This window comes from Lepisosteus oculatus, chromosome 16, assembly GCF_040954835.1.
Source record: "Lepisosteus oculatus isolate fLepOcu1 chromosome 16, fLepOcu1.hap2, whole genome shotgun sequence".
NCBI lineage: Eukaryota > Metazoa > Chordata > Actinopteri > Semionotiformes > Lepisosteidae > Lepisosteus > Lepisosteus oculatus.
The window spans coordinates 2,313,110-2,335,195 of NC_090711.1; the positions used below are offsets into that span (position 1 = coordinate 2,313,110).

The window sequence follows — 22,086 nt, forward strand, 5'->3', positions numbered from 1 at the left end:
TCTCTGTGCTTGCCTTCCTCGTAGGTGGAGATGCCGGTGACCCCTACGACCCCCACCGTCCCCATTTCCCCCAGTACGCCAGGAGCTAAACCGTGGAGCTCCAGCAGCGAGGACAAGCAGGCCCAGGCGGCCACGCCTGCTCCATACAGGCCCACGGCGTGAGTGCCGCCCGCACACGGACACACACCGGAGACAGGCTGTAGGTCACCCTGTCCCACACGCATGCACTGCCCCTACAGTTTCAAACTGGGGCATCGGCGGTGTTAAACTGTGTCAGACTGAGGACACTGGAGAATTCAGTGCGTTTCTATCGTTAGTGTTAAGTGACTGAAGGATTGTGCAGCATCTCTTGACAGGGGGCTGCCAGAGGTTTGAACGTGCCACCTGCTTCAGGCTTCCCTGTCTGTCCTCCGCGTGTGGCGCTGGCCGAATCGAACCTCCAGCCCACCTGTCACAGGGGCCTTAATTCTGCCAGCGGCGCTGCTGGGTGTTTGTCTTTCGGAATCCTCCTTCCTGCCTCCCGGCAGATTCCCACAAGGAGACACAAGGAGAACTTAGGACTGCTAAATGAGCACAGTACCCGCAGTGTAATAGCCACAGATGAGAGAGCCTTTGCTTCAGCAGTGCCACGCCCTCCTCACGCACAGAAGGCAGGAGATCAGTGTCTTTTGCACTGAATCCTGCACAGGTATCGGTCCGTTTGCCATCAGACGACGGATTTCGAGTTCTTGGGAGGGGCAGCGGTTTGAGCTCGTCCGTCCGTGTGTGTGTGACCCCACTTGCGGGCCGCTGCCCCCCTGCGGGCGCGTGGCCTGTGCCCGTGTCTGTCCGGGGCCCCGCCTGAGGCCTGCGTTGCCGTTGCAGGGTGTACTGGGACCTGGACATCCCGACGAACGCGGTGATCCGGGAGCGCGCCCCAGCCGACCACCTGCCGCCCCACCCCGAGATCGAGCTGCTGCGGGCCCAGCTCACGGCCAAGCTGCGCCAGCACTACCACGAGCTCTGCTACCAGCGCGAGGGTGAGCAGCAGGGGCGCCCCGCTCCCCCTTCCTCGTACGCCCCCGAGGGGGGAGCTTCTGCGTGGTTCCCCCATTTCCCCCCACCCGAGCTCCCCCTTGCTCGGCTCAGCCCCCCCCGATGAGCCAGTATCTTTATCCGCTTCAAAACCATTTTCCTAGAGAAAAAAAAAAACGTCAGTTTAAAAAAAAAATACTGATTTTCTGTCACTTGTGGGGCTTTTATAAATAATTTCAACGGTTGCAGAGCCGAACCAAATAAAATCTTATCGGCGGTTTTTCCCTGGGTTAAGGCGTGAATTAAGTGGGCCTACTCCTTTCGGAAAAGCCGGGACAAAGGCAGAGTTCCGGGATAGTGGGATAGAGATGGTTGGCTCTGCTGGGTGAAATATGGGTGGACGGCGAGCAGGGTGGTGTGTGGTCCTGGCACTGTGGTTCACTGTCCCCCCCCCCCCCCCAGGGATCGATCCCCCCCGCGAGTCCTTCAACCGCTGGCTGCTGGAGCGCAAGGTCGTGGACAAGGGCAGCGACCCCATGCTGCCCAGCGACTGCGACCCGGTCATCTCGCCCTCCATGTTCCGCGAGGTCATGAACGACATCCCCATCAGGTCAGGACGGCCGCGGCCCGCCCGCCCGCTCGCTCGCCCTCGCCCTCGCCCTCGCCCTCGCCCTCGCCCTCGCCCTCGCCCTCGCGGTGTCGGGCGCTCACCTGTCCTCTCTCGTCCCCGTCCAGGCTGTCCCGCATCAAGTACAAGGAGGAAGCCCGGAAACTCCTGTTCAAATACGCGGAGGCTGCCAAGAAGATGATAGAATCCAGGTGAGTGCCCAGGTCTTGTCTCGGGATTTCGGATTGCATTTTCCAACTGCGATTTTCACATTTCTGTGAACACGGCTGAGCCCGTCCGTTCACCTGTGTGAAAGTGAGCGTGTCGCTGAGCAGGTGTGGCATTTTGCACTGCCTCTCAGCAGATATGAAAATGGGGGGGCTTTTATACCAGAGTTTTTTTGGGGGGCGGGGGGTCTGTGGTCATGTGAGTCTCAAACGTATTTTGAAAGCGCCTGATGCTTTCAAAATGTCACAGAGAATTTAGAGCTGTAACGTCCATTTGACATGGTGGCTGACTGAAGCAAGCGGGATACAGCACCTTGCTCGGCAGCGTCCACAGCGGGGTCTGGAACTCCGCTCTGCCCCCCGGGATCCCTCGGAGAGGGGCAGGGAATCCCACGGGAAAAACAAAAAGTCTTATCCGCAAGGTCTCCCGGCGTCCGTGGTCCCTCTGGATGCCTCAGTGCTGTGTTCTCCCGGCAGGAACGCCTCTCCGGACAGCAGGAAGGTGGTGAAGTGGAATGTGGAGGACACGTTCAGCTGGCTGAGGAAGGACCACTCCGCCAGCAAAGAGGACTACATGGTGAGCTAGGAACCCGCTCGGTCTGGAGCGGCGCCTCTTCGCCTTGACTGCTGCTGCACCCCTGTGGTACTCAAAATGTGTTCTCGCGCCCCTGACCCAACATTACTGATGTAGGCTGGTTCTTTAAACCCAAGGTATCTGCAGTATCTCGTGACTAACGCATGCAAGAGTAGAATTCTCTGTTTTATTTCAATTTTGCAGTAGGATGACGCGCTACTTTTTAAGTTTTCCTTAAAATACCTGGGTCTTGTGGAACAGAGCAGTTGTCCTTGCGGGCCTGTGCTCAGTCTGTGTTTTCTGTTGGTTCCCTCCCAAACTCGTGGTCCTCCTGATGGGATCGCTACTAACTACCCAGTGCGCCAGAGGGGCCAAATGGCCTGCTCTTGTCTGTAACGGTTCTTGTGTTTGTAGCTGGTTCGCTTACGCTGTCGTCTTTCTTCCCCTGTCCCCCCGCTCCCCTCCCCTCCCTGTCCCGGGCCGCAGGACCGCCTGGAGCACCTGAGGAAGCAGTGCGGCCCCCACGTGGCGGCGGTGGCCCGGGACTCCGTGGAGGGCATCTGCAGCAAGATCTACCACATCTCCGGCGAGTACGCCCGCCGCATCCGGGAGGCCCACAGCAGCCTGCTGAAGGACTGCAACATCGCGGGTAACTCCTCCCGCCGGCTCGCCCTCGCCCCCCGCCCTCGTCCCTCAGCCTCATCCCCTCCTTCTCCCCCCGCCCCCAACCTCACCCCACCTCCGCCCTCAAACTCACCCCTGTCCTCACCAGTGGCCACGCCCCCAACCCTTCGCCCTTGTCCCTGCCCTCACCCTTGACCACGCCCCCAATCCTTCGCCCTTGTCCCCGCCCTCACCCTTGGCCACGCCCCCAATAATTTGCCCGTGTCCTCGCCCTCGGTCACGCCCCCAATCCTTCGCCCTTGTCCCCGCCCTCACCCTTGGTCACGCCCCCAATCCTCACCCCCATCCCTGCCCTCTTCACTGTCACCTCCCCCACCCCGCCCTCGTCCGTGTCCTCGGCCACGCCCCCCCAATCCCATCCCTGACCCTTGTCCCCACCCCCATCCTTGGCCACGCCCCCAACCTTTCGTCCTCGTCCCCGCCCCCACCCTCGTCCTGTTGCGCCTCGCTCTTGCACTGTTCCTCCGGCGTGTGTGGCGTTTTCAACAGGTAAAAAACGGCAGCACAGCCAGTGAAAATGCAGAGTTAATAACACAACCCACTGTGGACAACGTTCCCCAGACCTTCCAGAGGAATCACAGTTTTCCCCAAAGCTTAATACTTGTTAATGCTCAATAATTAAAACTTATTATTGTTCGCTCACATGCAGTGTAGCACAGCTATTACATAACGCTGTAATACTTAATGCTTCTTTTCCCAGTGACTTTCTATATGCAGGAATAAAGCCCAAACTTAACCAGTGAGAAACATTAAGTAAATACCGTCCATCCATTAAATAAGAGTCCATCCGCCCTGTCCTGATTTCACTCTCCCTGGTGTGGGTTGCCATGGGTTTCGCAGCCCCGTGAGCCTAAAGGCCCGCTGCGTCCCGGGTTCGAGGCCGTCACGCTCCCTCCTGTCTCCCCCCCTCCAGAGGCGACGGAGAGCACGGAGGCGTCGGAGCGCCTGGTGTACTGCTACCCCGTGCGGCTGGCCATCGCCTCGCCCCCGCAGCCCCGCGTCGAGCTGCACTTCGAGAACGACATCGCCTGCCTGCGGTACAAGGGCGAGATGGTCAAGGTCAACCGCAGCTACTTCAACAAGCTGGTGAGGCACCCTGCTCTCCCCGTCCCTGCCCCTCTTCCTGCGTTTCTGCGTTTCCCTCCCTCTCCGCCTCGTCTCCATCCCTTCCTCCTCTGCGGGAAAGAGACTTTTCCCTTTTCTTCCCCCCCCCTGTCAAAGCCTCTCCCTCTCGGTCGCCTCCTGCCTTCCCGCATCGCCCGAAACCTCCATGTTAAAATCTCTCGACGGACAACATGGCATGCAGACGATCCCCGCGCCGCTTCCTGCTTCTTCTTCTTCGGGGCAGCGGGATGTTTGGTGCCGGCTGCTTAGTTGCCTGTCCGTCGCTGAGCCGTTGTGGGGATAGAATTCCTTCCCCGGGGCGTGGGAGCGCGGCGAGACTGAGCCGGAACTGTGTCGTTTCAGGAGCTCCTGTACCGGTACAGCTGCATCGATGACCAGCGCTTTGAGAAGTTCCTCTCCCGGGTCTGGTGCCTTATGAAGAGATACCAGGTAACCGCAGGAGCAGTGGGCTGCCCAGGAGCGGCTAGCCCTTAGGGAATGGCGCTCCGTCGCTTCTGACCACCCGTGGAGCTTGACTTTGTTAACTCCCTCTGCCCCCTTCTTCTCCCTCTTTCGTCTCTCTCCCCGTCGTCTTCCTCCTCCCCCCGCCCAGGTGATGTTCGGCTCCGGCCTGCACGAGGGGACGGGCCTGCAGGGGGCTCTGCCCGTGCCCGTGTTCGAGGCGCTGCACAAGCAGTTCGGCGTGAGTTTCGAGTGCTTCGCCTCGCCGCTCAACTGCTTCTTCAAGCAGTTCAGCTCCGCGTTCCCGGACATCGACGGGTTCTTCGGCTCGCGCGGGTGAGTCTCCGGAAGGGGAGGGCCGGGTGGGGGGGGTGGGGACGCGGTCTTGCAGACGGCTGCACTCGTGAAATGGGTTGACGGTCAGAGAAGAGAGCAGGGGTCCGTACCGGAAGGCCTCGCTTCTACCTGTCTAGCAAATGCAGAGCGGGACCCGTTCGCTGCGGTGAGCGGCCGTTCCTGACCGCACCGCTGCACTGTGTGACTCGTCCCTCTCTCTCGGCCGCCGCCGCCGCAGGCCCTTCCTGAGCTTCTCTCCGGTCAGCGGCTCTTTCGAGGCCAACCCGCCGTTCTGCGAGGAGCTGATGGATGCCATGGTGACGCACTTCGAGGTGAGCAGGGCGGGGCCGGGGGGCGGGGCCGCAGCCCCGGTGGGAGGGCGGGGGAGTGAAGGAGGGGGCGAGAGGTTAGGGGTTAGGCGAGAAGGACCAGGTTACCCAGCCATGCGATTGAAGCCGATACTCGGGTTTCGTTCGATCAACAGCTAGACGAGATCTCTTGCATCGCTGAACCCCTAATTGCCGCACAGGCTAACAGCCTCCGCTCATTCGTAATATCATTTCTTTTGGTTGTAGATTTTGAAGTAAAAATCCCTTGGCGGTGTTTGGTTTAATTTTAAGTCTGGGCGCGAGACCCTGCCACTGATGCGTGTTCGTTTTGTTTCTCTCCTCGTCACGCATTGCCATTTCGCAGTGTTTTAACCGGATTGTGTGCCGTGCCTCTGTCAGACTTGCGAAAACGGTTATATATATCTGCGTCTCAGCCGGGTACCGATCGGCACAGCGCGTCTCTGTGTGCTGAAGCGTGAGAACGGCAAGAGAACGTGAGAACTGTGCTGTGCGGATTCCCCCTCTGACCCCTGACCCCTGACCCCTGACCCCTGACCCCTCCTGCCTTCGCAGGACCTCCTGGACCGCTCGAGCGAGCCGCTGTCGTTCATCGTGTTCGTGCCGGAGTGGCGCGACCCCCCGACCCCGGCGCTCACCCGCATGGAGGCCAGCCGGTTCAAGCGGCACCAGCTGACGGTGCCCGCCTTCGAGCACGAGTACCGCAGCGGCTCCCAGCACATCTGCAAGAGGTGGGGCCCCTTCCCGTTCCGTTCCCGAACTCCCTTCTCCGCCTTGCCGGCTCTCGCCTGCCCTTCACACTGGGACCAGGAGGCACCTCTTTACCTAAAGAGTGGTGGGAGTGTGGAACGATATACCCAGCCATGTTGTTGAAGCTGGTACCCTTCTTTCGAGAAACAGCTGGATGAGATTGTCCCATCAGTTAACTACTGGTTACCCAACCAGTTTGTCACCTTTCTTATGTTCTTACACCCTTATGCTCTCCTTCTTGTTCTCCATCTTGCTTTCTTCCGTTCCCCCCCCTCTTCCTCCTCGCTGACGTCTGCCGTTCCCCCCTCAGGGAGGAGCTGTACTATAAGGCCGTCCACGGCACCGCGGTCCTGTTCCTGCAGAACGCAGCTGGTTTCGCTAAGTGGGAGCCGACCTCTGAGCGCGTGCAGGAGCTGCTGGCGGCCTACCGCGTCTCGGGGCGCAGCCTGGCCCCCTCCTCCTCCTCCTCCTCCACCGCCACAACCACCACCACCACCACCACCACCTCCACCAGCTCCACCACCTCCTCCTCCTCTTCCTCCAGCGGGACCGGAGACAAGGATTCCCACACGGGACAGGGGCAGGGCACGAGCGGCGAGGGACGAGACGGCCTGCACCCCTCCTCAGACACAGGGATGTAATCAGGGGAGAGGAGTCGGGGGGAGTGGGTTTTTCGGTGGGGTTTGGGGACGCATTCAGGCTGGCACTGGGAGGGTGTTTGTAGGGATACCCTTGTCCCTGCTTTCCTTCTCTGCGTGGACTTTTTATTTAATATAAGTAGAACTGGCTATTTTTAACTATTGTTGTTGATACTATTATTATTGTTGTTGTTGTTATTTTTAATATTATTGTTTATAGTTATTTTTGGCCTCTTATCCTAAAATGACATCTTAATCTAGCAGTCAAAGGAAACTAGGTGGGTGGAGGAAGACAGGTGTGCTCTGAGGATTAGGCTGGAGGGCAGTGCCTGTTTGACCCCTGGAGACACTGAAACCTGGCTCTTGTGGCCTCGGAATCATGAGGAGTCGTCTCTGCTTGGCTGCGTTAGCTGGCCTAAATCTTTATGCCCTGCGTCCCCAGTCTGCACAGACCAGTGATTCCCAGCCATGGTCCTGGAAGAACACTGCCTTCTGGTTTTCACTCCAGTCAGCTTCTTCATCACAGGCTCATCTATTTTAGATTTCTGTTCCAAGGTAAATCTGTAAAATTGCATTCAGATCTTAAAAGGTCTAGGAGATTTGTCACCAGAATCAACCCTCGGACCAGTTTCAGTTTCTGAGCTTCAGGTGTGCTGCCTGACATGGACCTGTGCAGGAGGACAGCAAGCTTGTGGGGTACGCTTGTGGAACACGGTGTGTCTGAGACAATGTCACTAGCAGCTGTGTCTCTTCATCATCAGTTGATCAGCAAGGAAGAGCTGGTCAGCCAGAAATAGCAGCCACAGAAGAGAGCTTGTGTGGAGTTCTGTGTGCTGAGGCTGTGGGAAACAGTACCCTTAAAAGAAGGGTCTCTGACACTCACAGCCGACTAAAGAAACAAGTCTGAACAAGCGAGAACATCAGTTGGCACCGGAGATGCAGAGCTGGAGTGAGAGCCAGCAGACACAGTGTTCTGCAGGAGCAGGGCTGGGAAGGTTTGGTGTAAAAGACCAGGAGAGGGTGTAGAGTTCAGGCAGCCATGTTTGTGTGGCTGATCAGTCCAGTGTCGCCCTTTTCTTCACAAAGGAGCACCACAGGTGCAGACTGGTACGATTTCCTGCCTTGTTCTTTTTAGGGGTGACTTCGGGTACCTCAAGCAGGGAGCTGCAGCAGCATGTGTTGGCTGCAAAGGAACAAGTGAAGGTTTATTCGGGTGAGACACCTGAGGGAGGCTCCACAGCCCAGGCTGTGTCTTTTTATTCCCCCTTTCAGCATCAGGTACCTGGTTAAGCCTGTGGTGGGAACCACTCGCTCTGTCAGACTGCTTGGTCCTGCACCCTGTGCACGGGTGTCTTATGGTTTTGCTCTTATTGGCTTTTGCTCGTATTGCAGCCACACGACCGAAGCCACAGCATCGCAAAGGCTGGACGCCCTCAGCAGCGCGGTAAACGAGAGCTCGTTTTCCCCCAGATCTTCTCGAAGCCCGTGCTCAGTGATGACGGGGAGGAAAGTATCTTCACCAACAGGTTTATGGCCCTATGTGAAGCTCGGCGCTCTTGTTTTCCATCACCAGGCTTCTACTTCGTTTTTGTCTGAGACCCACAAAGTGGCCCCAGGGGTTAGTGGAAGGTCAGTGTCCAGGAAGATGACAGCATGATTGTGTTTTGCCTGGTGGAGGTCTTGCCAGAGGAGCTGGGGAGAGACCTCTGACCGAAGCAGAGGCTGCAGTTCGGACTCCCGAAGTGATGGCTCTCTCGGGCGGGCAGCTGTAGTGGAAGCACGGAGAGCAGTCCTGGTCATCAGCCAGCTCCTGCCTGACCTGCGATTTCATCGCTACTGCGCTCTCGTCTGCACAACTTTCAAGATGTGCCCCCATCTGATCCATGATCTTGTTCATCTGTGCAAGCCAGCAGCATGTCCTCTTCTCAGAGAGCTACAGATCCGCTGCCCGCTTCCTGTTGGCTTGCAGTTTACCCCTCATTTATTTAATCATCGTCTTCAATAATTAGAAGAGCTGTTTGTATTTATTCAGCCAAGAACTGAAAACTGAAATTGGTACGATGCGGTCTGAGATTACACGACAGAGCGCAGCATTATGAATGTAAACAAAAAAGCATTAAAAGTTCTGGTAGCCTTCAGAGACTCGATCTGTTGCACAGTCTCATGAGGCAGGAAGTGCTGGAGTGGTCTGTTGTTCGTGAACAGGTTGGCTGCCCTTGAGCTGAACTGAAATTGTCTACCTTCTCAAAAAAGACAAAAGATTTGCAACTGCTTTCCTTTCTTTCTCTGGCGCAATTTTTGTTTTCATTTTCAGAGAGCACGAGCTCTGCCTGATTGAAGTGGAAGACTTGTACTCTGGGATTTCCAGGGCTCGTGCTTCTTGCCTGTGCCTCTCTCACGCTTCTGTCCCATCCGTGTATGTATCTGTATATAAATTGGCTATTGGCGGGTTATTTTTATATTTTGCTGTTGCAAGGACTGCAAGAGAAAAAGAAAATGGGGCAGGGGGCAGGCTAGGTCTTTCAGTTGTAACGTAGTTTTATCAAAGAGGCGCCTGATAGCCCTGGAACTTGAGCGATCTGGTGGATCAGGAGAAAAGCAGCATCAAGCCGATACTCGAACCCCAGTGTGTTTCTGTCACCAGCAAAGACATGTACATAGTGTACAGAGATCCGTGTGAATAATGTGTTTTCTCTCCTCTCTTGTATTGATCTGTATTGAAGCCGTTTTAGGAAGTGAATTGAATGTCGTCTCTTCGTCTATGAAGGTTTTATGTTGATTTTTTTTTCCATAGTGGCAGTTTTTTATTTTTTTATTTTGAGATGCAAAATCTTTATACGTTTTAATTTAACACGACTAAACTTTTTAAATGTTTTTAATTTTGCTATTGTGAATTATACAATTTGAAATAGGAAATGTTTTAAACTAAACCAAAGTGTTATTAAAAAAAAAAGAATCTTTATCTTCTATGGAAAAGTAAAAACAATGAATGCTACTGCTCTAGGACACAATCAGCAGAATTTCCCTGATGTTTATTTTTATAAGCCTTTGATTCCTATGTCTTACTTTGTTTTCTGGAAATGAATGTTGTGTTTCCTGTTTGGAAATTAAATTGCATGGTCAGATATTTTTAAACTACAGAGAAACCATAAATGAATATATAGAAATTGACCTTCATAGAGATTAGTTTATAGATTATCGGTGTCTTGACTTAAACATTTTGTGTATTTGTCTTTGTTTATTTTATATATGTATACATTATATATACATACTTGGAAATTTATCCAAGTAGTAAAAAGGAAAAAAAAAAACATCTTTAAGCTCTCTGTCTGTAACCCAATAATGTTGTGTTGTAATGTATGCAGTCTGTTTTAAAAATATTTTCCTGACCTGTGTCTGATATTCCTAAATGGGGTGATGAATTAAACTAGCACTCCACCGGGAGACAGCAGGACTGTGTGTCAGACACCCCGTACTCAGTACCTGTAACAGGAGTCCCCAACTCCATCCTCTGGCAGCGGGAACCCACCAGCTTTTCCTTGTCTCCTTAAACTGGGGAAGCTGGGTGGACTGGGGCAACTGAGAAGCACCTCACTCAAGCCAGTGTCTGCACCAGGGACCTGTACATGTAACCTGTCAAAAGAGGCAAAGCCACTACCCTTCACTGTCCCCAACAAGGCCATGGCCAAGGGAGAAAATAGTCCAGTCCAATCAGATTGTCTCCCAGGTAGAGAGCTGTAACTAGGACCTGGAAAAGCTGCTGGATTCCTGGTGCTGGGAACCACTGCTGCCACCACAACATGATAGAAAGGTTCCCAATTCCCCCCAAGTTCTGAAGACCAGAGATTTCGTGAAGGCATTGTAATCAGTAGTGTCCCAGAATGATCACTGCACTCCACCTGTTGTGCACTGAACTTCGTGTGTCTTGTGGACACAACCCAGCAGCCCTGCTGTTATAATTAACATTGACACAGTAATAGCACTTATCATTTATATTTGTCTATTATCTATTACTCTGATACTGGATCTGATCCACCAATGTCTTGCAATGTACACAGCTGTTATAGTTGCCCAAACAACTTTGGACAAGACTGGAGCAAGGAATGTTGGACTTTCTTTTAAGGATTTTAGACAAGCCCATTTGTAAGGGAGTTGGGGACTAAAGTGAGAACTTGTGCAAGAACACCCGTGTTTATTTTTATGGTTCGTGTTTCCTCGATGCACTTGAACCCAAACAAGCCTGGCGAGTAGAATGACCTCCTCTTGTCTGTAAGCCTGCGTTTTAAAAATGTTGTGGCTGGAAATTCCTGGGGATTCAGCACACAGATGGAAAAACTCCTGCAGTTTCCTCCCTGCAAGTGGCGCCAGAGGATGAGACGGGATAGCGAGCGAGCGAGGGAGAGGGTGGACAGATGATGGGATGAAAGAAGCAGTGCCTCGCCCCCAAGACTAATGCGGGGACCAGCAGCATCGCTCTTGGTGCTGCTGCCCTGTTTCTCCCAGAGGGCGGCGCAGGGGGGATGGGGGGGGGGGTTTGCGCAGAGGGCTTCCACAGCCACCAGGAAGCTCACCTGCCCAGGTGTTGCTTTGCCAGCGGTGCTGGCAGGGGGGCCAAGGGGCCAGGGAACTGCAGGGAGTTTGCAATTGCACAGCTCGGAGCTCTACAGCAGTACGCACTCAGTCAGCGACAGACATGTATATATAATATATATGGAGAAATAAAAATGAGTTCTGAAAACGAGCCTCAAACCCCTACTTGAGTGCACCTTTACCCTGATCCTTTCTCGCATATGATGGCCCTTGTCCTATGTGGGTTTTTTCCCCTGCATGTGTTTCCTTCAGACTTCAGCTTCTCCGCGTCACCTGTAGGAGGTCCTGGTCACACATACGTCTAGGCCAGATGCACTAACCGGCCTGACTGCAGGCTGTGCAGAACCCTTAGAGCTGTATTGCACTCGCTTGGCGTACAGATTGATTTGTACTGATTTACAATGCAGTTAGTTCAAGACTTTCTTTGACATTTTTTGTGCACAATTTCAACAAAGTTTGTTGTCAGCTTTTGCTTTATAGTTCTATTCGATTATTTTTGTACCCTGTTGTGTTCTTTCCCCTTGTCGAGTATTAAACGTGGAGAAGGGTAAATATCCTTTTATTCAATGGATTGTTTTGGATGTTTTTTTTACAATAACAATCTGTAGAAAGCTACCGTTGTACAGATGATATAACGTGGTTTAAAGTAGTGTAAAACCTTTTATGTGCGTGCAGTTTTTTTTGTAAATTTTATTACAGTGAATTCATATTGGAAAATCCTCTGTTGCAATTCAGAAGTCACGAGTTAAAATAAATTAGATGTTGCTGTATACTATTTCGTATTTGATGTGCAATAAATTAAACTACATTTTTTTTCACCTGATTACACCTACAATGCTAACAATAATATCAATTTTAAACTATTTTATTATAGACGTGTAATAAACCTTATGTACAGTATATAAACGTATTTAAAAGGTGCAGACAACAACAAAATAAAAAAAAAACGTCTGTGGTTTAAGCCCTCTGAATGTCATTCAGGAATTACAACTATATAATGCATACATTAAACGTACATATAGTGTTTCGATTATGTCTAAGATTTTTTTTCCTGATAAAGTGAAACGATCTCGCCTGTTTCTGCAGCGCCATCACGAACTGCTGACGTCATGCTCTCTCGCTGAGAAAACGGAGACCAGAGGGTTGTGGGTTCGATTCTCGCGTCGGCTCCCTCCTGAAGCTACCCAAGGGCTGTTGCAGAAATTAAAGAAAATAAAAGTCTCGGTTAAAAAAAAACCGGAGTCATCTGATGCATATGATAAAATTGGAAAAATCAAAACCTCAGCCGGTTACATTACAAATAGAAAGTGCATTTATTCGAAGAGCAAGGGAAATGTTGAAGCAACGATGCCGGAAATTTAAAAAAAAAACAAGCTGAGAGACGGCTATTTCGCATATAATGAAGATATTAAAAAATTGTTAAATACAGGTGAGAAACGCAACACGACCAAAAACTCCAGGCAGCTCTGCGACATGTGACTGACTGACCCCCTCAGTGGCGGGCCGTGATTGGTCAGAATCTACCCACGTTGCATCGTCCCGACATTCTGATTGGCTAGCCCATGTCTGACTCTTGACAGCGCTGCGATTGGCTAACGCTGCCAAGACCAGACAGAGCTCTTTGAGCTAGGAGCTTTCGATACGGCATGGTCTAGTGTCGAAATTAAGACCATATTACAGTACAAACATAAAACTGGAAGCTCGAACTTAGTGATATAACTATCAAAGAATGATAATTAAAAAAATTTACTTTTTAATTTTAAAAAATGTTATCAATATAAAGTGATTCGAAGTCGGAAAGTCAATTCAATTCAATTCAAGGTGCTTTATTAGCATGACCGATTGGGTACAATCAGTGTTGCCAAAGCCAGAAAAAATAATCAAATTAACACGAAACAAAACAAAAATAAAAGTAAAATAAAAAGTCTATCCTAAAAGAGCTGTAGCTGGAGTTGTCCTGCTCAGAGGATTGTAAGATGCAACTAACATAGACTATCAACTGCTCTCTACAAGAACACTATGTGTGTATTTAAAATAACATTTGAAAATCAGACTATGTCTGTGATTAATTACATATGTATTCCGAACAACAGTGTTTTTTTCAGTTAAAAAAAAACAAAAGCTTGTGGCAGGCCCCAGCGAGATTTGAACTCGCGACCCCTGGTTTACAAGACCAGTGCTCTAACCCCTGAGCTATGGAGCCACCGCCGGTAAAGCGGAGGTATTGTATCCCTCAAATAGTAGTACACTCAGGTTATATTTCTGGTTATTTACATCAAACATATGAGTATTTTCTTCTTAAGTGATTTACAAACGTTAGTACGTTTTTAACATTTGAAACGCACAAAACCAACACTCTGCAACTCCTTACTATTGGCCAATAATGAAAAGGTTCTGTTTTGACACAAATCTTTCTAAAAAAAATAAGGTGATAGCTATTTTATCCCAACTAGGTTCAGCAATGATGTTTCTTCAGACCGGTCTGTTTGAAAAGAAGCACCGTACAGAAATCAATCTTTTAACATCCGAGGAAAAGATTGATCCTCGAAAAGCGCGCTGTGCCCCTCAACAACATGGCTGCCGTACGTCGAGTGCAAACAACGTCGCGGAAAGAGATTGGGTAATTAACTATAGTGAGGTCACGGCGTACTCTTAGTGTTTGGAACAGTATTTACCACGATTTTACCTATTCCGCGAGTGTGTCTGAACGACACGGTTTCTAGTCAAGCTGACGCTGTCATCAAGCGCCCCTCTCAATCATGGCCGCCCTAACGGCTCTGGGGTTGGGTTTTTTTTTTTTCACTCGCGCTCCGCGATGACGCAGCCCGTCGGCGGGCGGTGACGTCGGAGCTCGAGGAAGTAGCGATTTTGCGCGAGATGGCAGGAGCATCCTGTCTGTGTCGGTGAAGACGGGAGCAGCGCTCGATTTAACAACATAATCCGCCGACAACTCGTCTTCGGGCGTTGCACCCCCGGGGAGAGGGGGATCCTGAAAGGGCCGGCACCGCCCCTGAGCTTTTTTTTTTTGTAGCGTGGACCCGGCGCTGGCTCATCCGTTTTCACAATGAGACTCCGTCCTGCGCCGTGAAACGCCTTGTTGTCTGTGCGCAACAAGTTCGCCTGCTGATCGCGCCGCTGTTTTATTTTTTGATTTTTTTGTAACTGAAGCCAGGAGGGACATCCCACGTCCCCAGGAGCACCAGGCGTGAAAGGGTCCGACGCCGGGCAGGATGGGGGCTCACCGCAGCGAGGGGCGCAGGGACTGGCTGCCGCAGCAGGACGCCCCGGAGCAGGTCGCTGTGGTGAGAGTTTACCCCCCGGCCGCCTAGAAGCACCGCAGCCCGCAGGTCCTGTCACCTGCGTCAAGGCGAGCAGAAGTTCCCCTTCCCTGCCAGTTCTCGGGCTTGGGTGAACATCCGAACCCCTCGGCGTGAGGTTTTCATAATTTCGCTTCAGAGCAGCTTAACCCTATTTAGCCTTTTAAAACAAATAGCTTAAAAGCGCTAAAACTGAAGATACGGACTCGGGGGTGGGTAGAATTGTAATGCGTTCTTTAATTGTCGTGCGTTGAAGCCCGCGATGCCAGGTCTTGACTGTGCTGGCTGTGGGCTGGTGCAAGAGTTTGAGGGGTTCGTGACAGGGTGCCGGCCATGGAGTTTGTCCGTCCTCCGCCTGGGTGACCCTCCCTCTCGTCTTCCAGAACCCGTGGAACATCATGATAAAGCACCGCCAGGTTCACCGCAGGGGTCGGCGCTCCCAGATGACAGTCAGGTAATACGACTTTGTGTGTGTGTGTAAGAAACAGCTTGTTTAGTTGGTGCTTTGCAGCATGTCTTGTGATGATAGATTTCTGCTCTTGCTGTGAAGATTCCCTCCCACCCCCGACTGGATTCTGTAAGTGGTTAATGTTTTCTTTAAATTCAAAAATTGGTTTGTGTATCGCGGCGTTGAAGGCTGATTCTGCCTTTCGGGGAAGACGGAGCAGAAGGCGTCAAAATGCTTCATGTAAGAGCTCCAGGGTTTCCACCAGCTGGGGTGCAGGGGGTTGTCATGGTGTTTCAGGGCGCAGTCGAGGCTCGGTGTGTTGTGTGGCGGGGCGGTACTGTAAAGACAGGAGCGTGCTGACCGTGTCCCCACCCTTCCCAGCTACACGGACCCTGTGATCTCCATGGACCTGCTGCGCGCGGTGCTGCAGCCCAGCTTCAACGAGGACATCCTGGCCGTCTTCAACAAGTACATGAAGGTGAGCCCGCGGGGGGCAGGCGCGGTGTGGGGGGGCGCCCCTGCACACCCCGCCCCGCAGGAAGAGGTTTATTTCTTGACCCCCTGACACCGCCTTCACTCCCAGCGCGCTGCTGCCACGGAAAGACTGGACCCAGAGCTCCACAGCGGCGGAGAGCTAAGACCAGAGGCCCAGAGCAGGGGGCCATGGGCTGGGAGGGGTGCTTCTCACCATGAACATTTTTCTCCATCGTGGGAAAGGCTTGTTGGCATGATAAAAATACTGCAGCTTCCTATGATAGCAGACAGTGGCTGAAATGCTATGTACTGAGCTGGGAGACTGCAGGCCTCTTTGACAGCCATGTCCTGCGTAGTGTGATACTTGCAGTACAGGTGCATTGCAGTAACACAGGGCTTGGGTAGTGCAGTGAACAGGATGTGACATCACCTTGACCAGCCCCTCTGCCCCTGTGCGCTGCAGTTCTTCCAGAAGGCAGCCAGTAACGTGAAGGAGAACATGGGCGACGAGGTGCAGCCCGAGGTGCTGATCAGGGAGGCGTGCCGGAACTGCCTGGAGCAGGTGAGAGCGCCGGGCCGGGCCGTGGACCTGCACCTGCGCAGCCTGAGGGAGGGGGCTTTTCAGTCAGTCTGGGGGTGCAGCAGCAGATACAGAAGTCAAAGGCGGGTGCTGTCGTACAGGGGACACCAGGGGGTAATGTCTTCCACGTCGTCTTGAAAGACTTTAGTTAAGATTTTCAGCAGCATTATAAAAGTATGTTTTCCTGGGAGACTGGAAAACAAGCTGTTTGCACAAGTTGTGATATGGGAACATACAGTGTCGGTTCTATCAGGGAAGCTTGCACAATTAGATCCTAATTCTGGAATTATACAAAAATACGATTCACAGTGTAAAGTATCACCTTATCTCCCGTAACTCTATTGTACTGTCTGCTCCGTTGGTAATGTTTCTCTTCCTGTTTTATTGCACTGTGTCAAAAACCAGATTTCCCCCGGGGATCATAAAGTTTGGGATGAAATGAATACACACTGCACAATAATAACATCTCTTCAGATTTTCATACATCAAAAAACATTATGATGCAAATACTTTTGTTTTTGTTATGCTTACAAAACCACCTGCTGTGGTGTCTTAAAATGGTTCAGTGTAGGATTTGTAGGTTAATTAGTTTATTTCGTCAAATGAGTTTAGTTGTACAGGTCGCTGATAACGTCTTATTGTAGAGTTTTATTTTTTAAAAGACTTCTATAGAAACAGCAAACAAGCTTTATTTTTTAGTGTTTGAATATTGTAATTACTATGAAGAGTTTATTATATTATTATTCAAGAATAACAATAGAGAATCTTTCTTGCTGAGAGTGGATAAATACACCCCATAACCTCACATGATTTTTGCTCTGAAGCTGATAATACTCAGAATGTGAAGAGTATTTGGTTCTGTGGTACAGATGCATTTCATACATTTTAGAAATGGATTTCTGTGTGTTCATTTGAAATATTCTACATGATATAAAATGAGCTAATCGTGGCAACATGAACCTCCATCCCTCAGACTTATTTAGCTGCTGAGCCGTGCCTTTTGTGGTGGAGAAGTGATTGTGGATTAGTGGGGCATGGCGTAATGTTTCTAAAAAATGCAGGACTCGCTGTGACTTGTAGCTGCCAGTGATGAGGATAATGAATAAGGTGGTAATGATGAGATCTGTTCAGGACTGTTAGATCTCTTGTGTGATCCTCCCTTCCTCTGCAGGCTAAACAGCTGTTCTCTGATGGGGAGAAGCCACCCCAAAGACCAGCTGTGGACCTCCCAGCCAGCAAGGTGCGAGCTCGACCTCTGACCTCTGACCTCTGACCTCTCTCCCCTGTCCTGGCCAGCAGAGGCCTTCTATAGCCGTAGGGGTGACTTAACACTTTTAAGTGACAGATATCGCTTACAACATCTTAAATTGCATTGTAGTTTCATCTGCCTTCATTTCACAACTGTATTTTTATTTAGGTGAGAATGGGGAAGTGTCATTAGCACTCTCGATGAATCCAGTTTGTCTGGCAATCAGATTACATAGTTTATATGCAAAAGAATGTAAGCCCTTCTAGAACTAACCTGTAACTGTAATAGATTACTTAGACAAAGGAAGTTTTCCCCAGTTCTGCAGAAGTCATTCCCTGATCTCGTGCCCCTTTGGTGTAGGCTAGTGGTTTCTCTCCTGGTCCTGGTGACCCTCACACCTGCTGGATTTCATTCCAGCCAGGAACAAACAGTTCACATTAATGTTATTATATTAAGTCAATGAAGAGTTTGATTGTGTATCTGAGGACTCGGCTGGAACACAAACCAGCAGGTCTGTGGGGGTCACCAGGACCTCGATTGGGAACCACTGGCGTGGGGACGATTGGGGGCGCACGGCCCCCCCAGCACGGCCAGCGGGCTCAATAATGTCTGCTCCTCTCCTCTCTCCCCTCCAGCGAGGCAGACAGGTGGACGACGAATCCAGCCAGAGGGGCAGTCCTGTTCCCAAGAAGGTAAGGAGGCACCCGGCGATGAGCTTGTGGGAAATCCCGCGGAATGCCGCGAGAGAGCCGCAGTTTCGGATGGAACACTCTCTCCTGTTCATAGAGCTGGGCTTTGTCTTCACAGAGGAAGGGGCGTCCGCCTGGGCCCGTCATTCCTTACGACCGGCCAGTCTCCACTGGAGCCATGTGAGTACCTTCGTGCGCATGCACACCCAGGCGCAGTGCTGCACGTGGGGGACAGACGCACCCGGGTTGAACTGGCCAGCCTGCTCACTCGAGATCAGTGGCTCCCAGCACTGTATCTGCTGGTTTTCGTGCCACCTGAGCTTGAAGTCTCCACTGTTCATTGGTGACTTCATTTAACCTGTTTCATCAGTCAGCCCTGAATGTCAGCAGTACCCCCACTTCAAGGGTTAGCTGGTTACTTCTGACTAAACGGTTAGAGTTTGATGGGTTGATGATGAACAGACTTGGGGGTGAGAGTGAATCTGTGTCAGACACGCCCACAGTGAGCATGCGGCTCTGCAGAAGCCCAGCTGGGTCCGTTTCGGGCAGCACACCTGAAGGAGGGCACTTCTGAGACTCAAATCAAAGTTTATTCAAATCAAATCAAAGTTTATTTATCAAACGCACAACAATACAGTGCGCAGCAGTAGCCGGTACAGCTGAGACCAGTGAAAAACCCCAAATCTGACCTTTCAAAAGCTGAAAGCAAGTTCATAAATATGCCCCCACACAGAAAGCCGAAAAACGTTCAGCCTGTGATTAAGAACTCGTCTGGCGCGAAGACCAGAGGAGACGGCGTTCGTGGAGGTTCCCAGGGGGCAGTGTTCCTCCCGGCCAGGCCTTCCCGGTCCTGCTCTCGTGCTCCCCGTGTCCTCTGGGTTTCTTCCAGCCGAGCTCCAGGTTAAAGCTGCTGGGCTGCGGCAGTACTCCCACCTGTGTCCACACCTGCTTCATATCGGGGATCGTTAACACACTGCAGCAGAGCCCTGGATCCTGACCCAGTCCTCTGTCCTCTCTTCTGCAGGAGCAAGTCGAAGGTGTCTGAGCCCATCAGGAGAGAGGGTCCGAAGGTACCAGAGAGCTGTCATTGGGCTGGGGGGGGGCTGGTGGTAATGTGCACGGGCGGTTTAATGGGCCGGATGTGCACCACACGGCCTTAATTGGTGGTTTGGAGAGGCTGTGCCCCTTTTTAAACCTGAAAAAACAGATGCGCTTGCCGTACAAAACTTTTAACTGACTTTACTGCCTGTGTGTCAACAGGTTGCTAAATGAAAACGACGTATCTGCCAAGTAAAATATTTTACAGTGAAAATAAAAGCAATAGAAATCAGTCAGAGTGACTTGGAAACAGAGAGCTTCAGTTTGTACTGTATGCATGATTTGCGGTGAAAATCTGTTTCTGATGTTCTTTTCCCGACCGCAGTGGGACCCTGCAAGGCTAAATGAAAACAGCACGTTCGTCCTGGGCTCTCGGGCCAACAAGTAAGTGGAGGCAGCGGGGCCTTGTCAGATTGAAGGCGATTCTTGCTGCCTTGCTCTGTTTCCTCTTGAAGGGCGCTGTTACCTGCAGCGACCTGATGTCTGCGTCTGTCCCGAGCCGTCGTTCCTCTCTCCGATCCCTCCTGCCTGATCCGTCTGATTCTCCCCTCTCAGTCGTCTCGTTGTCATTGCAGAGCTCTGGGGATGGGCGGCACCAGGGGCCGGATCTACATCAAGCACGCTGACCTCTTCAAGGTGAGAGCGCGCGAGGGAGCTGTGGAAGTGTGGAATGAGAATTACTCTTCTCTGTGATGCCAATACTCACGACAGTTTGAAGCGCCACGTGACATCAGATGCCGGCGTTGAGAGTTGGTAGCTGTAAATTCTCTGTACGGACTCCCTTGCTAAGATGGCAGTAGTGGCTTAAAGGGACAGAGGTGGGGACTGTTCCAAAGGGCGCTGTAGCAAGCAAAGAACTGATGATTCTAGGCTCAAACAGCGATGTTTCTGATGGTTGCATAATGGACAGAGCAGAAGCTTGAGTGTAAAGTGTTTCTCCAGCGAGGGCCGAGCTGGGGGCGCGCGTGCATGCCTGACTCGGCCTGTGTGTCTCTTGCAGTACGCCGCCGACCCCCAGGACAAGCACTGGCTGGCCGACAGACAGCACATGAGAGCCACCGGGGGCAAGATGGTGAGTCCTGCCGGGGGCGTTCTTGTACATCCTTACGTTTCTGAGACGTCAGGGCTCCTCCAGTTCTGTAGCTGTCTTGTGATTTGTCTTTGGTGGTGGGGAAAGCTCCCTTTTGTGCGGGATTGGTTTCTGCTGTAATTTAGTGTCGCTGAACATGCGGAGCACAGTCCTGACGTGGCGTTTCCTCCATGCTTGTTGCAGGCCTATCTCCTCATAGAGCAGGACGTTCAGGACCTGGCCCAGAGTGAGGACTACAGGTAACGCAGACCCCTGCGTGCTGCACTCTTGAGTCGCTAAGAATACCTTCTGGCTGCTTTTGTTACAAACCTGCTCTTGTGTAAATACGGCGTCCCCGGCATGTGGTCACCTGTGCTGTCCTGTCCCCTGCTGCAGAGACTGCCCGGACCTGAAGCTGGACGAGCTGAAGCCCTTCACGGTGCCCATCTGGATGATCGAGAAGATGCAGAAGGCGATGGAGGCCCAGCGGTCAGAGAGGGAGTGAGGGATGATGGGAGGAGGGGCTGGCTGTGACGCAGGAGGTGCCGGAGAAGCTCCTACCCAACAGCCCGGGACTTCAGCGGCGCGCGCTTTCTCATGGCAACAGCGCTGGCAGTAAACACCCAGACACCAGACTTCCTTTTTAACCCGTTCACACATTTCTGTTTACTGGCTGATCAAAACCACAGTATGACGAGGTTGTAGGTCCTTTATCTGTTGAATGCATCTACATACAAACTTTTTTGAAAAAGGCAGACAGGCGGCAATTACTTAATAAAGTACGGTTCTGTGCTTTTTTTTTTTTATTTGTAAACTTTGTGGAAAAGACTGTTAGAACTACTGTAGAAAGCCAGGCCCAACACACTGAGCCACCACATCAGAGCAGGGGGACGCAGTAAAGAGCTACAGGAGTTAAGATGTTAGGAGACTGGAAAAAAAGTGAGAGAGTTACCAACATTTTCAAAAACATCTCCCCGTTAGAAAAATCTGTTTTCTTTCTGCTTACTCTGTATTCTTTCCATTAAAAGGTTTCCGTTTTCCTGACAGGCTGCTATGCTTTGTGAATTGTTCCAGTGATGTAGAGTCTAGGCTCAGCTTTTGCTCCTCAAGTCTTCTTCTAGTTTTTGGCTTTAGCAGCTATGCAGAGGAGGCTGTTGGGGACAGACAATAAGATATTGTACCGGGATGAACAAGTCAGGGAGGCTCTGACTGAATTGACCAGACTTCTCGTTTCTGATTCAGCTACATAACTAATAGTCCATTGACTTGCTTTGCAAACTGCGCTGCTTTTTTAAGTTTTAATAGTTTTTTTTTGTTGTTGTTGTTGCTTCAGACACCTTTGAAGGTGAACATGAAATGCAAATATTTGTAGCCCTCAAGATGTGTTCGTCTCGTGCTCGAGGTGATTTTTTTAGGATGACAAAGACTTGGAAAGGCCTGCACCTGAGAGTCTATTGTGCAGGTCATCCGAGAAGCAGATTATCAATGAGTATTTGGTACCGAACGTTAGGAGGGAGTTTAAGACGTTTACAAGGAATGCCTTGATCAATTCGAGAGAGACGTCATCGGAGTTTTTTATTTCCACCTGAGATTTTTTTCCAGTTTATGCAATTTTTTAGTTTTTTAATATAAATTTAAAATGATCGTTTGCAACAATACCTTGTTAGAAGACGGGAGAGTGCGAAAATCAATTTTAGAAACGTCGAAAATGTTGTTTTTGTCAATGGAATGCCTAGTGAAACGAGTTGTTCCTGTATATATGAATACCGGTGCTATATAATAAAGTTTGGTTTATTTACAATATCGTTTGTGTGTTTTTTGTCAGAAAT

At 51.1% G+C, this 22,086-nt stretch overlaps 2 protein-coding genes and 1 non-coding gene across 6 annotated transcripts in view; 2 read left to right on the forward strand and 1 right to left on the reverse strand.

Annotated features, from left to right (window-relative positions):
* The window catches only part of pcif1 (phosphorylated CTD interacting factor 1), an 18,772-nt gene extending 6,872 nt beyond the window's left edge, over nt 1–11,900 (forward strand). For all 3 annotated transcript variants that reach the window (XM_015365098.2, XM_006639724.3, XM_015365099.2), the window contains exons 5-16: nt 25–158; nt 865–1,019; nt 1,477–1,624; nt 1,750–1,833; nt 2,326–2,425; nt 2,909–3,071; nt 4,020–4,192; nt 4,574–4,660; nt 4,824–5,008; nt 5,247–5,340; nt 5,911–6,086; nt 6,416–11,900. In XM_015365098.2, the coding sequence (XP_015220584.2) occupies nt 25–158; nt 865–1,019; nt 1,477–1,624; nt 1,750–1,833; nt 2,326–2,425; nt 2,909–3,071; nt 4,020–4,192; nt 4,574–4,660; nt 4,824–5,008; nt 5,247–5,340; nt 5,911–6,086; nt 6,416–6,746 (1,830 nt within the window). In that variant the 3' untranslated portion in view covers nt 6,747–11,900. The remainder of the gene's footprint in view (nt 1–24; nt 159–864; nt 1,020–1,476; nt 1,625–1,749; nt 1,834–2,325; nt 2,426–2,908; nt 3,072–4,019; nt 4,193–4,573; nt 4,661–4,823; nt 5,009–5,246; nt 5,341–5,910; nt 6,087–6,415) is intronic.
* Nucleotides 11,901–13,463: 1,563 nt separating this feature from the next.
* Nucleotides 13,464–13,536, reverse strand: trnat-ugu (transfer RNA threonine (anticodon UGU)). The gene has a single exon. It is a non-coding gene; the product is annotated as a tRNA-Thr (tRNA).
* Nucleotides 13,537–14,172: 636 nt separating this feature from the next.
* Nucleotides 14,173–22,058, forward strand: LOC102693779 (deoxynucleotidyltransferase terminal-interacting protein 1). Of its 2 annotated transcripts, XM_015365101.2 has the most exons (14): nt 14,173–14,326; nt 14,499–14,635; nt 15,034–15,104; nt 15,480–15,576; nt 16,036–16,134; nt 17,324–17,392; nt 18,037–18,093; nt 18,209–18,270; nt 19,115–19,160; nt 19,514–19,572; nt 19,764–19,824; nt 20,189–20,260; nt 20,462–20,517; nt 20,654–22,058. In XM_015365101.2, the coding sequence occupies exons 2-14, from the start codon at nt 14,564–14,566 to the stop codon at nt 20,760–20,762; spliced, it is 930 nt and encodes a 309-aa protein (XP_015220587.1). In that variant the 5' UTR covers nt 14,173–14,326; nt 14,499–14,563; the 3' UTR covers nt 20,763–22,058. The 2 variants fall into 2 exon arrangements, with proteins under 2 accessions (XP_015220587.1, XP_015220586.1); XM_015365100.2 differs by having other exon boundaries at nt 14,173–14,635.
* Nucleotides 22,059–22,086: the final 28 nt, after the last annotated feature.